The sequence below is a fragment of the Neohortaea acidophila genome (assembly GCF_010093505.1).
Source record: "Neohortaea acidophila strain CBS 113389 unplaced genomic scaffold BDY17scaffold_1, whole genome shotgun sequence".
NCBI lineage: Eukaryota > Fungi > Ascomycota > Dothideomycetes > Mycosphaerellales > Teratosphaeriaceae > Neohortaea > Neohortaea acidophila.
In genome coordinates this window covers 2,325,550-2,340,594 of record NW_022985510.1, presented here as the reverse complement: position 1 = coordinate 2,340,594, position 15,045 = coordinate 2,325,550, and the positions used below count along the sequence as shown (strand labels likewise).

At 57.0% G+C, this 15,045-nt stretch overlaps 8 protein-coding genes across 8 annotated transcripts; 4 read left to right on the top strand and 4 right to left on the bottom strand.

Annotated features, from left to right (window-relative positions):
- Positions 1 to 45: 45 nt before the first annotated feature.
- On the top strand, positions 46 to 1,537 carry BDY17DRAFT_290214 (P-loop containing nucleoside triphosphate hydrolase protein). The gene has a single exon (XM_033732470.1). The coding sequence runs from the start codon at positions 179 to 181 to the stop codon at positions 1,202 to 1,204; it is 1,026 nt and encodes a 341-aa protein (XP_033594641.1). The 5' UTR covers positions 46 to 178; the 3' UTR covers positions 1,205 to 1,537.
- BDY17DRAFT_290212 (class III aminotransferase) lies at positions 1,538 to 3,158 on the bottom strand. Its single transcript, XM_033732469.1, has one exon. It carries the CDS (start codon positions 2,917 to 2,919, stop codon positions 1,567 to 1,569), a length of 1,353 nt encoding a protein of 450 aa, XP_033594640.1. The 5' UTR covers positions 2,920 to 3,158; the 3' UTR covers positions 1,538 to 1,566.
- On the top strand, positions 3,159 to 4,286 carry BDY17DRAFT_290211 (uncharacterized protein). The gene is made up of 2 exons (XM_033732468.1): positions 3,159 to 3,834; positions 3,897 to 4,286. Exons 1-2 carry the CDS (start codon positions 3,338 to 3,340, stop codon positions 3,961 to 3,963), a joined length of 564 nt encoding a protein of 187 aa, XP_033594639.1. The 5' UTR covers positions 3,159 to 3,337; the 3' UTR covers positions 3,964 to 4,286.
- Positions 4,287 to 8,326, bottom strand: BDY17DRAFT_290209 (uncharacterized protein). The gene is made up of 2 exons (XM_033732467.1): positions 8,307 to 8,326; positions 4,287 to 8,168 (listed from the first exon to the last, which is right to left on the bottom strand). Exon 2 carries the CDS (start codon positions 7,829 to 7,831, stop codon positions 4,403 to 4,405), a length of 3,429 nt encoding a protein of 1,142 aa, XP_033594638.1. The 5' UTR covers positions 7,832 to 8,168; positions 8,307 to 8,326; the 3' UTR covers positions 4,287 to 4,402.
- On the top strand, positions 8,275 to 8,889 carry BDY17DRAFT_243760 (Pre-rRNA-processing protein TSR2-domain-containing protein; the record flags this gene model as incomplete). Its single annotated transcript, XM_033730466.1, has 1 exon — positions 8,275 to 8,889. One exon carries the CDS (start codon positions 8,275 to 8,277, stop codon positions 8,887 to 8,889), a length of 615 nt encoding a protein of 204 aa, XP_033594637.1.
- On the bottom strand, positions 8,864 to 12,138 carry BDY17DRAFT_23390 (uncharacterized protein). Its single transcript, XM_033730260.1, has one exon. The coding sequence runs from the start codon at positions 11,957 to 11,959 to the stop codon at positions 8,945 to 8,947; it is 3,015 nt and encodes a 1,004-aa protein (XP_033594636.1). The 5' UTR covers positions 11,960 to 12,138; the 3' UTR covers positions 8,864 to 8,944.
- A 69-nt stretch (positions 12,139 to 12,207) lies between these two features.
- On the top strand, positions 12,208 to 12,649 carry BDY17DRAFT_314824 (DNA-directed RNA polymerase I, II, and III subunit RPABC5; the record flags this gene model as incomplete). Its single annotated transcript, XM_033735857.1, has 4 exons — positions 12,208 to 12,243; positions 12,305 to 12,384; positions 12,469 to 12,555; positions 12,610 to 12,649. 4 exons carry the CDS (start codon positions 12,208 to 12,210, stop codon positions 12,647 to 12,649), a joined length of 243 nt encoding a protein of 80 aa, XP_033594635.1.
- A 328-nt stretch (positions 12,650 to 12,977) lies between these two features.
- BDY17DRAFT_244601 (uncharacterized protein) lies at positions 12,978 to 14,996 on the bottom strand (the record flags this gene model as incomplete). Its single annotated transcript, XM_033730549.1, has 6 exons — positions 12,978 to 13,094; positions 13,158 to 13,499; positions 13,560 to 14,281; positions 14,341 to 14,563; positions 14,633 to 14,704; positions 14,757 to 14,996. 6 exons carry the CDS (start codon positions 14,994 to 14,996, stop codon positions 12,978 to 12,980), a joined length of 1,716 nt encoding a protein of 571 aa, XP_033594634.1.
- Positions 14,997 to 15,045: the final 49 nt, after the last annotated feature.

Sequence of the window (15,045 nt, the reverse complement as noted above, 5' to 3'; positions counted from 1 at the left end):
GAGGTTCGGCGCCACTCTACTGCCCCACTTTTGATCCCCCAAATAGGCAGGTTTGGATTATCAAGCAAGACGAGATGAACTTCAACTCTTCATGTTCCCTTCCTCTCTCGATATCTTCTCTACACGACCATCCATGAGTGAAAGGATATTCGAGTGATCGCGAAACCCCTCAAACGACATGGCTCCATCACTAGAGGAGCCATTTGAAAACGTCAGCGACGCCCTAACCTCATCTCTCAAAAAACAACCTGCCCTCGTCGCCCCCGAACCCGAACACTGTCCGGGTCCCGAGTCGCAAAATGCAGGCCAAGGCGATGCATGCGCCGGCTGTCCCAACCAAGCCATCTGCGCCTCCGCCCCCAAAGGTCCAGATCCCGACATTCCCATCATCACGCAGCGATTGGCGGGCATCAAGCACAAGATCCTCGTGCTGAGTGGCAAAGGTGGAGTCGGGAAATCAACTTTCACAACAATGCTGGCCCACGCCTTTGCGAGCGATCCGGAGAATGTGGTCGGCGTGATGGACACTGACATCTGCGGCCCGAGCATCCCCAAGATGATGGGCGTCGAGACCGAGACCATCCACGTGACCAACACCGGCTGGGAACCCGTCTGGGTTTCCGACAATCTAGGCGTCATGAGCGTACAATTCATGCTTCCCAATCGCGACGACGCCGTAATCTGGCGCGGACCGAAGAAGAACGGCCTCATCAAGCAGTTCCTCAAAGACGTCGAGTGGGGCGAAATGGACTACCTCGTCGTCGACACCCCGCCCGGCACCTCCGACGAGCACCTCTCCGTCAACTCCTTCCTGAAAGAAAGCGGCGTCGACGGCGCCCTGCTCATCACCACCCCGCAAGAAGTCAGCTTGCTCGACGTGCGCAAGGAAATCGACTTTTGTCGCAAAGCGGGGATTCGCATTCTCGGCCTGGTGGAGAACATGAGTGGCTTCGTGTGCCCCAAGTGCACGCATCAGTCGGAAATTTTCCGCGCTACGACCGGCGGCGGGCGCAGGTTGGCGGAGGAGACCAAGGTGCCGTTCCTGGGCGCTGTGCCGTTGGATCCGCGCATTGGCATGAGCTGTGATTTTGGGGAAAGCTTTCTGGATAATTTCGGAGAGAGCCCGGCGTGTGCGGCGTTGTTGGAGGTGGTCAAAGGGGTGCAGCGGGAGATTGGGGTGGTGGTGAAGGAGATGAAAGACTGAAGGAAGGCGAGATGTCTGGAGATGTGGGATTGCATGCGCAATCTCCCAATATCTGTCGCGAGCGGCTGGCGCAAGCAATTCAGCTGCCGTCACTCTCGAAGATCGACCACTCAAGTGAACGCCCGCTTCGAATACGGAGCTCAATTAACGCCCGCAGCTTCCGGGAACGCTGCGCACTGGTATTCGCCCGCTGAACAAAGAGGTTATGCGAAGACAACCGTACCTCATATATCGCCGGCCAAAAAAAGCGCGAGCAGACACGCTTCGTTGAGCTTCTGGGCGCGCGAGCAGATGTATTCGAGACGAATCAACGACACTTTAGACGATTTGGAGACGCTCAACTACCTTAGCTACCTATGGAATCAATGCCCATTCGTGACTCCATTCGTCCGCTCAAGCCCCAAATGCGCCGCATGTATCCTTACAAACTCCCTCACGGCCTGCACAAAAGCCTCCAGATCTTCTTGCGTCAGCACCAAAGACAAGGCAAAGAATCCGCGGCGCGCAATATAGAAGCCCCTCTCCAACAACCACAAATGAAACAGCGCGCCCAAGTCCTTGTCGTGATCGTACACATCCCCGGGTTCTCGAATGTCCTCATAGGCCGTGCGTGTGAAATGGAAGCATAGAATCGAGCCGTAGCCCGTAATCTTCATTAATGTGTTCCCGCTCGCCTCACGCAGAGATGCCAGCAATCGCTCGCCAGTCGCTTGTAACTCCTGCGCTCGCTCCGGCGTGAAGATTTGTTCGAGTCCACAGCGCCCAGCAGCCATTGTGAGCACATTATTGTTGAACGTCCCCGCATGAGCGAGCGCCGTTGGCTTGCGGGGATCAAACATTTCCATGATCGCTCGCTTTCCTCCAAACGCTCCAAACGACATGCCGCCGCCCAGGTACTTGCCCAAAGCCGTGAGATCGGGACGAAGCTCGGGAGGGAGTTGCGATTGGATGCCGCCGCCGGAATGCATGCGAGAAGTCATGACTTCGTCGAAGATGAGCAGGGCGCCGGCGTCCGTTGCTGCTTTGCGCAGGAAGTGCAGGAAGGTGCGGTGTGCTGGGATGGCGCCGCCGGAGCCGATCATGGGCTCTACGAGGATGGCTGCTACGTTGCCTGCGTTCTCTGGCGCGGATAGGAGACGCGAGACGGAGGCCTCGTCGTTGTATTTTGCTATGAGGTAGGGATAGGGCGCATTAATAGGGCTGGACTGGCCGTTTTTGAAAGTAAAGGCACCGCCGTGGTACGCGCCGTCGAAGACGAGGACTTTCTTCTTGCCGGTATGGACGGTAGCGGCAGCAAGAGCCATGAGATTCGCCTCGGTGCCGGAGTTGGTGAAGCGCAGCAGGTCCATGCTGGGAAAGCGGAGCTTGACGAGCGCGGCCAGCTTGCCTTCGTCTTCATGCTGGCTGCCATAGCTGATGCCGCGCTGCAGCGTTTTGTGGATGGTGTCGATGATGGGCTGCGGGGAGTGACCGTACAATCCGGCTGTGAATTCTCCAAGGAGATCGACAAATTCATGACCGTCGGCGTCGTAGAGTCTGGCGCCTTCCGCTCTGGCTATGGAGACGGGGAAGGGAGGGTAGAAGACTGCGGTTCGCGTGTTGCCGCCGGGGAGCGACTCGGTTGCCTGTTGGTAGATGGCGCGGCTTTTGGGGTTACGTGCGATGAAGTCTTGCTCTGCACGCTCGCAGGCGGCCTTTGCGGTGTCGGGAGTCATTTTGTGGACAGGGCATGAAATCAAATGGGCATGCGTAGTACGAGAGAGAGAGCGAGGGAGAGAGGGAGGGATTCGCTATACTTATTATACCAAGGCCGAATGTCGGAGTTGGCCTGGATTCCGCTGAAAGTACAGTATCACCGGACTTGGGGATGTTAGGGCGCGCGAGGTCGGCCCGATGGCCGTGAATTGCCTCCTTCAGCAACAATAACCGGTTTGACTTGTATTGCTCGCCGGCGACGACGGATCTCGTCCGACGGAGATGGAGGGAGGGAGGATGCGTCAGGCGTAGAAGATCCGCGGGAGACGCTCGGGCCACTCAAGCAGTCTTGACGGATTCGGAGTTGCTCTTCGAGAAATCCAACGAACTGCAGAAAGCATCCATTCCCTTCCACGTCAGCTCTGCAATCGTCAAGACATGCTGCTTCCCATCCTGCTCGTGTTCCTCGCGCCTCTCGCGCTCTCCGCACAAACGCAGCGCTCCGTGGACGTCTTCGCATGGCCGCTTTCCGCCAGCAAGCCCACCACCCTCGCCCACATCACCTACAACTCCACCTCCGCCAGCGTGCAGAACTACATTGCACCACACTTTGCCGCCGATGAAGAGGTAGTCCGGATCGGCTTCTACCACCCTTCAGGCTCGTGGTCCGGCGTAGCGAGCGCCGCATCCAATCTCGCCGCGAACACGCACAAGACGGTGCAGCTCTACCTCAACACCGATCACGACCTATACCACGTGGGATTCAAGGTGTCTCCCGTGGCGAGCAGTAGCAAAAGCGGCAACAGCAAGGATGGGCTGAACGTGGAGGTGGTCAGACTGCGGCCGGGGCAGATGCCGCCGCTCAGCAAACCCGTGCAGCTGAATGCGCAAGGGAAAGTCGAGGAGAAGCCGGTGGAAAAGAGTTTCGTACAGAAGTGAGTGTCCATCATTGTTCTCGTGTGGCCTGCACGTCAATTCACATACTAACCGACGGCAGATACTGGTGGGCGATCGTTGGTGTGCTCGTCGTTCAGATCGTCGTTGCAGCTATGGGGAAAGATTAGAGCTATGGGTAACGATCAGTATCAGAACGAGCTCAGATGCGGCGCGCTCGGCTTCAACCATTGAGCAGATGGCGGGACTGTTTAAGGCTCTGCTCCAACGTTCACTGCTTGGACGGCGCTGCACTGGTTGGACGCGGACGCCATCACAGAATCGTCATCCCAGAAACCAGCACCGAGTAAAATGAGTCTGAAATGGGACCGCCCTGGAGCTGCCTGCCGAACCGAGGCTGTATGACAATTTCGCGAGACAACATCGCCTCTGATCCAACGTGGATTTGGCAGTTCGTACGGCGAGGTAGGGACATCATGGATAGGAGTGCTTAAGGTACTTCCACGCTTCATTTCACAGACATGATATAAGATTGCTCGAAGATACACGCATGTACATATCACTTGTCTGCATTGCTCCCCCCAGCAGTTCCAGCACCCAAAGGCACGTTCAACTACTGCCCGTGGAGGTGAAGAAAGCCTTCGTCTGGCCGCTCTGCTCGAAGCTCAGATCGCCAATGACTGGAGCCCCGTCCGTTGCAGGGACCGCTGCAGTTCCGCCAGCAGCCTTCCGAGCTGGAGAGTAGTTTTCATCTTTGGGTGGCGGTGGCGGCGGCGTATCATCACTACCATCCCCGGCTTCTGCAGTTCTCGCAGTTCCAGACGTGCCACTGGCGCTCGCCGCCGGCGTGCTGAAGGACGATGAAGACTGGTCGCGCTGATCGCCTACGATGCGCTGATTGCTGAGCTGCGCGCCAAATACACCGCTCTCCCGCACTGCCGCACCTCCGCTTCTGGTTTGGAGCCAGTCGCCATGCTCGGGCACCACCTGAGAGTAGTCGGTAGCTTTGGGGGTGCCAAGCGTCACGTCGGGCTCGTAGACGGTGGAGCGTATTTTGAACGGCGGCGCTTTCTGCGTGTCGTCGACGCCGCCTCCAGGCCCCTGGGGCATCTCCTCGCCGAGAAAGGGGTAGTGGGCGTTTGGCATCCCGTCCGCCCCAATACTTCCGAGCATCGATGTGCGATCACCAAACACGGGGTTGCGAAGTTTGAATGGTGGCTTCTCAGGCATGGCAGAATCGGCGGGACTCACTGCATCTCCTCCCCGTGAGGTCGTTGGCTCTGTGGAGGGGATACGTTGCTCTTCTTGTAGGGGTAGTGGCTGTCCGGCTCTGGCATCTGGAAGCTTCCCCATGGCATGGCCGTCTCCAGCCCCGGGAAGTTCCACAGGCGCCACAGCTTCTCCTGGCAGCTCCTGATGAGGCCTGCTGGCCCCAGTGGCATCTTGCAAGGAGGGAACTTGGCTGTCCAGCGTTGTTGTACTTGCAGCCTTTGCACCAGCGTCTCTCAACTTGAAAGGATACGCTTGAACGCCATTGTGCGGTCGACTTCCCGAAGGACTAAGATACGTGTGGTCCGTGCCTGCGATCTTCTCGCTACTTGGCGATGTGATCGAAGTTGTTGGGGCGATGAAAGCTCCGTTCGTGCTGCTCACAGGCGCATCGCCCCGAGTGGTGTCTGGTTCGAGCGGAATGGGCGAGCTAAGAGAGTTGCTCGTGGGACGTGTAGTTGAGGCGATGGCGGGCAATGCAGTGGCATTGCTATCATCGGCTTGTCCACGATCCACCACCTTCTGCTCATGCGGCGCTCGCAACGCTGTGTCTGGCGTCTTCGCTCTTTCGCGCTCCCGCGAAGATCCCCATCGAGACTGCCACGTCGAGCGCATCGCATTTACGCTACTAGATCGTCGTCGCTGGCTCAGGGGGCTCGAGACTGGCAGGTTCCCGCTACCATATCCCAGTTCCAGAGCACTCGCGGCGCTGGCTTTTCGCACAGCCTCCTCTTCCGACTTTTGCTCCTTTTCCAACGTCGTTTCGTCGTGCTTGCTGCCCCATCCCGACCACATCATCAAGCCCCAGCTTCTTCCTCTCTTCTTCTCTTCCGGCGCGATTCCCTTTCTTCGCCGGTTCACCAGAGCCGTTGGAGGCGGATTCTCCCCAGGTATGACATCGTAGCCGGAATTTAGCTCCGCGGCGCGCTTTTTGTCCACCTTCTTTCTCTCACTCGCGAATTTCTGCTCGCTCAATTGATGTGTGGCAAGCCATTTTCGCACCGGACCAGGCTTTGGCACACCGATCAATGCTGGATCGAGCGCCAGGGCAGAGATCTCCGACACTGGAGCGAGAGGGTATATGATGCCGTGTCTCGTGACACGTTGTCGAATCATGTGATCCTTGAAGGCGGGGAGCGGATCTCCTGCCTTTCCGACAGCCTCTGTTGATTTGGATGACTGTCTCATCCTGGAAGGCTTGCTTCCTGCGCCAGACGTGCTGTCATCATCGTCCTCGTCCTCGTCCTCGTCACCGCCGGAGCTAATGACGGAGATGGTGTCGTCATTCTGAATGTCGATGCCCTGCTGCTGGGCATGTGCCAGCGCCCAAGCACCGAACTGCGCAACTGATCGGTACATATATTTCGCAGGTCTAGTGAAAGACAATGTGTGTGGTACGTGGCACAGATCCTCCCACACTTGCAGCTGCACATCCGTGGGCGGCCACTTCTCCAAGGCCTTGCGCTGTGGATCAAATTCGCGCATGATCGTCTCATTAGGCGGGTATTCGCTCGGATGCGCGGCCTTGTGTGCAAGATAGACCTGCTCGTCCATTAACAGTTCCGCGCCACCCGTTTGAATCAACATCGGCGGCAGTCCACCGAGAGAAGGCTGCATCACCGGCGATACCAACGGATGTGCCAGAAGGTTATTGGTAGTGTAGAGTTGGATTTGTTCTTTCAATTCGATGCTCTCGCCGTCGAGCTCCATACGCAGACTCGCTCCAAATACCGGCACAGATGCATCTGGTGTCGGGGGCGCAACTCTTTGTGATTGTGGCTTCCTTGAAGAATTATCCTCGCTACTTCGGCGCCTGGGACTTTGTTTCATGTCTAAACCAGCCGTGGCCGGAAGCTCAACCACATTTCCTGGAACAGGGGGACCAGATTCGATTGCATTCATTCCATCGCTTGGCGGCGGGGGCCACGCCATAGAAGGCCGATGGTGAAAGCCGTAAGGCGGGATATAATCTCCATCGCCGTCGCCATCCACCGAGGGAAACGAGTGGGTAAGATCTACCCAGGGCGAAAGCAAGATGGTGCCAGCCGGGAGGGGCTGTCCTTGATCTCGTAGGGCGACCAGCACACTTAGGACCATTCCGCCGCCGGCCGAGTCGCCAGCAATCAGAATCTGACTCGGGCGGAAATGTTGTAGCAAGTAGAAGTACGTGGCCAGGCAATCGAGCAGGCCGCAGGGAAAGGGGAACTGGGGTGCCAAACGGTAACGCGGACTCAGCACCTGAGCGCGGAGTTTACGCGCATGGCGTTGCATCTGGTAACGATGCTCGTCCACGCTGCCAAAATAGTAGGCGCCGCCATGGATGTACAGGATGACTCGTTCGCATTTGCGTCCTGTGCGGTGCCGTTCGTGATAGTCCTTCTTCATCTCGATCCACTCTGCTCGGAGCGGAGTCTCTGGGCGTCGCCATTGCCACCAGGTCTTCCCCCCTACTGCTGCAAGGCCTCTTTCGCCCAACTGGGCGGCAAGCAGCTGAGCGGCGCGCTCAACAAATTGGGGCGCCACTTCAGCATCGTTGATGCGTACCCAGTGCGGCGCAGGCACCCATTGGCCGGTGAAAGACTGAATGTCCTCAACCGTGTGCTTGGAAGAGTACTCGAGAAACTCTCGGACCAGGCGCAGGCCTTCGTGATATGAGATGTGAGCAGTTGGCTTGTGCCGAAGGGGGCCGCGCTTGAGGTAGTGGGAGAAGTAGGTCTCGATGACGGACGGGGTGACTGCCGATGCGACAGTCAAGGTGTTGAAAACCATGGCTGGCGGAGATGATAAGGGTCGCTGCGATATTACCTCCAACTCTTCCCACAGCTTGTCATGATGTTCAAACGGCTTCCAATCTTGTCAACCCAATAGCAGTCTCCAATTACATCATCGGCGGAAGATGGGGAAGTTTGGTGTGGAAGGAGGCCGGCGGTAAAGCGACGGCTCGGTCGGCAGAGATGTATAGCGAAGGGATGCGATGGCCAAGGGCGATGAAAGCTGCAAAGGAGGCTGAGACATCCAACAACGGGCGATTGAAGAATATCTGCCGATGCTGACGACGGAAATTGTCTGATGAAACACGACGTCCAGCCGGTCACTTGCTGCTTACCTAATGCATTTAGCACATGAAACGCCAAGGCCGAGCAGTTCGGTGGAGCGTTATCACTTTTCACCAAGCCTTTCGGGTTGTCAAAACACATTCGTTAGAATACGAGATGGCCTCGCAAGCAGTGTCGTCTGGACCTACCCCAGCAGCTCCAGGCGGGGGAGTCCAACTGCCACCCACCGCCGAACAATTGCAAACCGCCTTCGACCATGGCATATGGTATCTCTTGTCGCTCTGGCCGGCCTTGCATGTCGCCTGCCAGAACGGCTGGGGCGGGCCCGACTCCAACGAGAAGAAGGACTGGTTTGCCGGCGCCGTCTCAGATCTCTTTGCGCAACGCCCCGAGACGGACTTTGAAGATCTTGTCGTCTTCCTCTTGCAGGTCGTGCAGGACGAGTTTGACCTGAATGTCGAGGACGATACGGAGGAAGAGGTGGCGCGCAGTATCCTGGTGTTGAAGAAGCGGTTGTTCGAGGATGGCGATGTGTCGGCTCTTCGGGAGCTTGAGCAGAGGTGGAAGAACAGAGGACAGATGAAGACGGACGTGCAGGTGGAAGATAGGGAAATCGAGGGCGACGAGGACGAGTGGAACGGGTTCGAGGATGAAGATGTCGACATGCAGGATGCTGTACCGAATCTTGCGTCACAACCCAAGAAAGAGAAACCACAACCCGAGGTAGATGACGACGGTTTCACAAAGGTCGTGGGCCGACGCAACCGGTGAAACAGGAGAGCAAATGATGATCGACTATCTACACCAGATGGATACAATGACTACTTCAGCTGGCCCTCACCGCTTGCGGCCTCATCGCTGGCTTCCGGGCAAAAAGACCAACAACGGCCTGGAACATATCTCTCACTGGCGGCATTGCGGATGTCTGTCCGAAATCGAAGACCCGCGCCAATTGCTCGGGTCTGACGACGAGCCTATCGTCCTCTTCGACATCTTGTACCCGCGCTACAGTCCCAAGCACGGGAGCCTGAGCGTCCGCAGCAACTCCCGCCTGGCCAATCTCTTCGGCACCGGCAGAGCTGAATTTCGACGCAGCCAGAGAAAAGGTCGTCTTCAGCCTGGGCTGGACCTTCTCTGCTCCGGCCGGTGACACCGTGCGAATCGTAGCGTCCGAGAATATCAAGGTATACCCTTTCGTGCCTTTGCTAGCGAGCAATCCTTCAATGCTGGCATCGAATTCGTGTCGATATAACACCGTGGTGCTTTGAGGAGCGTAGACTTCCACGACATTGTCCCCAACCACAACGGCGAAGCTGCCTTCGTCTTGGCTGACAGCCAGTTTGGCATGACCAGCACCCCATGCGCCGGCAGGGCCTGGGAAGTCGATCTTGTACATGAGAACGTCATCCACCAAGTCCCACACGTGCGCTGCCGGCGTGGATACGGCGACAAAGTAACGTCCGAGAAATGCAATGTCCTTCAATTCAGCACGCGCCAAGCCCGCCTTCGAGGCCGCAACGGCGCCAGTGGATGCATCGAGAAAGTGCGTGATTGGAGCTTTCTCTGTTGCAGCGTCATGGTCCGACGGGGCCACCGCCAGGAGGGAGCCGTCATTGGAATATGTGAGACTGGCGCCGAACAAGCCCGTTGGCTCTGTCTCTTCGGCGGACTCGGCACGGGGCAGCTGCGTGGAGCTTTTGCATACCCAGCTGACCGGCTCTGTCTTGATCGCAGAGCGACGTGTGCGGCCTTTGGGGCTCCAGACTCGGACGCACTCGTCTTCGCCTACAGTGGCAAAGGTGTCTGATGAAGGAGCAGATGCTAAAGCGAGGACCCGGCCTGCACCAAAGCCAATTCCGTTAGCACGCCCGTGGGGAGCATCCACGCGCGTACTGAGCGTCCACAATCCTTCGTCTTCATTCCAGTTCCAGATTTTCAAAAAGACCTCTCGTCGCTTCTGTCGCTCTCCGTCTAGATCCAGCTCGTCTGACGCCAAATATCCTAGATCGGAAAGGGGCGGCATCCATTCGTCTACCGTGGCAAGCAATTGGCCGTCGTGGCTGATTGCCAGATGAATCACATCCGGTGTCACAATGGGAGTTCGATCGGGGCCAAGAGTGAAATCGGTGACGTTGTTCCTTGTGAGCGCCTGTCGACTGATGTGCCGCGAGTTGCGTGTGTCAAAGGTTTGGAGGAATGGCCGACCGGTAACATCGTTCTCCGATCTGGGAATCGATGGTGGGACGGCGGCCAGGAGGGTGTGCGGCTTCGTAGGGTGTAACACGGCTGCGATTGTCGATTGTTGAGAAGGGTACAGATGCGTTGCAATGCGGCCAGTGACTTGTAGACCAGCAAAATGAGCCAGCGGCTTAAGTTCACTGGTACTGAGAACCACGATGCTATTATCTCCCATTCGGAGCGCATATCGTGAGCCCTCTGGGCTGACGACGATACCGTTGATCTCTGACGTGAGATGTGGGAGGTACTGTTTCTTGCCAGTCTCCAGCTGCCATATCACCAGCACGGTTTCCTTGCCGCCAGATATGATGTAGTTGCCGTCTCGTGAATACCTTATGGCTGACACCGCACGACGATGCCAGTGAAGGATGCGGGGCGTTGGGAGGGCTTGCGACTTGAAAAGGGATGTAACATCTGAGTAGACCATGATCTGCCCGTCCTCCAGTCCCATAGCCAGACTCAGAACCGGGATGTTGCCGCTTGATTTGGTAGTTGCATTTGGTAGCGTGGAGAGCCGGGCGTCCAGGCATGTGCAAGTGAAGCTCAGCGGCATCTCGATCCAAGTAATCTCACCTGCTGCTCTGCCAAGTCTCGAACCAATGATCAGTACGGACGGACCAGAGCAGACAAGGTAGTCGCTATTCCCGACCACTAAAATAGACGTAAGGGCTGCCTTGGTTTCGAAGAGCTTCTCATTGCCGAGGAATACAGCATGACGTCTCTTCAATGCAGCGATGTAGAATAGCGATGACTTCGTGCCATTGAAGGGCCTACCAGAGGCCATTGCAACGACTTCCAACTTCGCATGAGAGACCGGTGTTGTCGCGGTATCGTTATCCCAGTCCCATGTGTTGATGGCGCCATCGTCATATGCAATGTGAACGAGGGTGTTGTCGATTGCGTCCACGGCGAAATGCGCAACAGTTTTATCAGATGGCGAGGAGTGCGATCGCACAACGAGGGAGGTCTCCAGCGAGAGCAGCTGTACTTCTCGTGCGTTCGCGCTGATGAGGAAGCCTGCGTCTTTGCCATTTTGTACGAACGCAGGGTCGTGCTGCAGAAACCGCCCAGCAGAGGCGGCCGAGGCTGTCCAGGTCTTGTGTTGCCCAGATGTGCCCCTCTCGCTGGCCTCCAGAGTCGGCTTGAGCGAAGAAGCACCGGTCTTTGATTCTCGTCTCGCCCGATTTCTTGTCTTTTTTGCTTGTTTTATGGTTGAACTGTTGAGTGCGACCGTTGTCTCGTCGTGGTCAGCACTCTCCACAGCGTCGACGTCCTCCTCGTCGACAGCCTCATCATCTCCATCAATGACCCCATTGTCATCAACCGCTTTCTCGTCCTTGACATTTGTGTCGTTGCTATTTCCCTCGACCTCCACAACAGCTTTTGCTCCACGGCTCCGTCGTTTGCGCTTTCTCCGTGCCCCGTGGATCACGTTACCATCTTTGACAAAGCCTAGCGTGGCATCGACATTGCTAGTCTGTGATATCCGGGATGCTTTGGCCTTTTTGGCTGGGGATGAGCCCTCCTCCTCTTCTCTTTCTGCTTTGCGTTTCCTCCTCGTTGCACGCGCCGAGTTGCCAGTGTCGGGGGTCTTGACTGACATGTCGTCGGCTCGCTGTGAGTGAATACCGCGGCTGGGAAATTTTCAAGGCTTCGAAGCATGAGAATTGAATGGAGTTGGAAATTCCATGCCCGGCAATTTTCCCACGCAAGCAAGGCACCTCCGAACTCTAATTCTGCCCCGCAAGTTCTTCTCACCGCCTTGGCCCTCCCGCCTGAATACAATTCTTTCGTCCTTCCACCTCGCACTCCCCCTCCATCGACCGTTCTCTGGCCCAAGGCACCGCCAAAATGATCATCCCCATCCGCTGCTTCTCTTGCGGCAAGGTCAGTTGACATCTCACGCCCGCGCCCCGCGTCCTCAGGACTAACCAACCCTTGGATGCAGGTAATCGCCGACCTCTACGAAAAGTACATCGAACTTATCGGAGAGGTGATTGACGACGAGGGCAACACAAAATCCGACGGGTGAGCCTCCCCAGTATTCCGTGGCGCCGTCCGGCGACAGGCGTGAAACGCGGTGACGGGACACTGATGCGATGTACAACGCAGGCAAGCCATGGATGAACTCGGCCTCAACAGGTACTGCTGCAGGCGCATGATGCTCACGCACGTCGACCTTATTGAGAAACTCTTGCGGTACGTGGGCCCAGAAGTAAGACCGTGTTGGATATGGCTGATTGTGGCATACAGATACAATCCGGCCGAGCGAAACATCACTCTGAATCGATGAAGAGGGGTTATTGTACTGAGCATGGATCTTCTACATCAGCGACGGTGTTACGGCGTCGAGTTTAGCTACGGGCGTGGCATATTGGGAGCACGTGTTGAATGAAGTGCTGCGAGTCGAGGAAGAGACAGTGGTGTGCAAAACTTCCACCTACCATCCGGGTTGGGCCGTAGGAAAGGGCCAGGCACACCACTTCCACCTACCATCCGGGTTGGACCGTAGGAAAGGGCCAGTGATGCAAGGCTCCCGGCGTGCGATTCACAAGAGCCGAGTGTTCTGCGCCTATACAATCTGCCTATCCGGTTCACCGATGCTACTGCGAAATGACACTTCAAGCCTTGACCACCTCGAATCCAGTCCATCCATCCAAAGCCTTCCTAATCTCAGGGCCATACGCATTCACGCCTCCTGCGTAGCAAGTCATCTCGAAAGCCTTGCCCGGCAGACCCTGTGATGAACGAGTCAGCTTCGTACTATCATGCGATCTGGGGCTGAACTGCCTGGAACTTACACTGCCCATGTAGGTGCTCACGGTCGTAGGGAATAGAGTTGGCGCGGCCAAGTCGTTGATCCTCTGCTTCCACGCATCACTGGCCTCCTTTGTCGGGTTGACGTACTTGATGCCGCCGCGGTGGATCTTGGTGATGGCGTCCTTGATCCATCTGGCCTGGATCTCGACACTGCTGGGCCCGTTGGACAGCAGCGTTGGGCCGTGCGGGCCGTACAAGTGGAACATGTTGGGGTAGCCGGAGATGGTGGTGCCCAGGTAGGTGTTTGCGGCGGCCTTCCACTCGTCTTGGAGGTAGGTGCCGTGGATGCTCTTGAGGCCCATGTTGGTCATGCCACCAGTGACCTAGCACAGCGTTAGCATACGGGTAGTCTTTGACCAAGGCGCATCTCGCGCAGCACTTACGACATCGAAGCCCGTGGCTAGCACGATAATATCATGCTCTCTCTCCTTGCCATCAACGACAATGCCCTTCTCGGTGAATCGTTCAATCGGAGTACCGTTCTTAGAGTTGATGTTGACAACCTCGACGGTGTCCTTGTCCAGGATCTCGTAGTAGTTTTGCTCCAAGCAAGGCCGCTTCACACCGAACGGATGCGGTGCCTGCTCGGGGAACAGAATCTCCTTCTTCTTCGGGTCCTTGACACGCGGAGACTGCTTCCTCCGCCACAGGTTGTATGCCTCCATGTTGGACTTGTAGTCAAAGAGGTAGTCTTTATATCCGCCCAGCCACAAGGCAAAGCCCTTCTGGTTCCAGAGCGCCTCGTGGAACGCGTGTCGCTCCTCCGGAGTGTCATCCCACGTGTTGCGCTCGCACAAATCGTAGTGGAAGCCGGCGAAACACCTCTCGCGCATCTCGTGGATCTCCGGGTAGAAGGGCTTGAGCTTGTTCTGCTCCTCGGCGGTGATGTCGCGGCGGCCCATGGGAAGGGCGAGATTGGGCGTGCGCTGGTAGACGGTCAAGTTTTCTGCCTGGTCTCCCATTTCTTGGATGATCTGGACTCCCGACGCGCCGGTGCCGATGACTGCAGTCTTCTTGCCCTTGAAGTTCACGCCCTCGGCCGGCCAGAAGGAAGAGTGGTGGATGATACCCTTGAACGAGTCGAGGCCGGGGACATCCGGGATATCTGTGACGAACAAGTCAGTTGAGTCTTTCGTCGGTACTTCCACATCGAAGGCAACGTACATCGCTTCGCGGCAAAGCCGGCTGCCACGACAAAGTACTTGCACTTGGCATTGCGCCCGTCCGCAGTCTTGATGTTCCATTTGCCCTCTTTGGTGTCGAATTCCGCTCCAGTGACGACGCTTTCGAAGGCAGTGTCCTTTTGCAAGTCCAGCACCTTGTCGCAGTGGTCGAAGTAGGCTTGCAGCTCGGTCCAGTCGGGGTAGTTGGTGGTCCAGGTCCAGTCCTATGTTCTCCACGTTAGAGGACTGTCTTTGATCTGCCTAGCTCCGCATTGACACGCCACTCATCATACCTTGTAGACCTCCGGAATGGCAAGCTCATAGATAGGCACGGGGGAATCCACCCTAGCACCGGGGTACACGTTCTACCTCGCGCCGTTAGCAACTCGCCTGGACCGACATCTTTGGCGGACTTACCCAGCGCCAAGTACCTCCGTAGCCAGTGCCAGCCTCGAACAAGACGACGTTCAAGCCCTTCTTCCTCAACTCATACAAACACATGATCCCGCCGAAGCCACCGCCGACAATGATGGCATCAACGTCCAAGTTGTCGGCGTAGGGCCCGTCGGTGCGTGTCCTGCGGCCATACTGCCAGAGATCGGTCTTGAGCACGCGCTCGGCGGTAGCGTCTTTATCGCCAGGCTTGACGTCGGCCATTGTGATGGATGGTGCAGCGAATGGGGAGTGGGGGATTGAGCGGGTGAGG

Excerpts from the sequence above, each read along its gene's own strand:
- BDY17DRAFT_290214 (XM_033732470.1), top strand. The coding sequence starts at position 179 with ATGGCTCCATCACTAGAGGAGCCATTTGAAAACGTCAGCGACGCCCTA.
- BDY17DRAFT_290212 (XM_033732469.1), bottom strand. The coding sequence starts at position 2,919 with ATGACTCCCGACACCGCAAAGGCCGCCTGCGAGCGTGCAGAGCAAGAC.
- BDY17DRAFT_290211 (XM_033732468.1), top strand. The coding sequence starts at position 3,338 with ATGCTGCTTCCCATCCTGCTCGTGTTCCTCGCGCCTCTCGCGCTCTCC. Across the intron at positions 3,835-3,896 it reads GAAAAGAGTTTCGTACAGAA|ATACTGGTGGGCGATCGTTG; the intron begins GTGAGTGTCCAT and ends AACCGACGGCAG.
- BDY17DRAFT_290209 (XM_033732467.1), bottom strand. The coding sequence starts at position 7,831 with ATGGTTTTCAACACCTTGACTGTCGCATCGGCAGTCACCCCGTCCGTC.
- BDY17DRAFT_23390 (XM_033730260.1), bottom strand. The coding sequence starts at position 11,959 with ATGTCAGTCAAGACCCCCGACACTGGCAACTCGGCGCGTGCAACGAGG.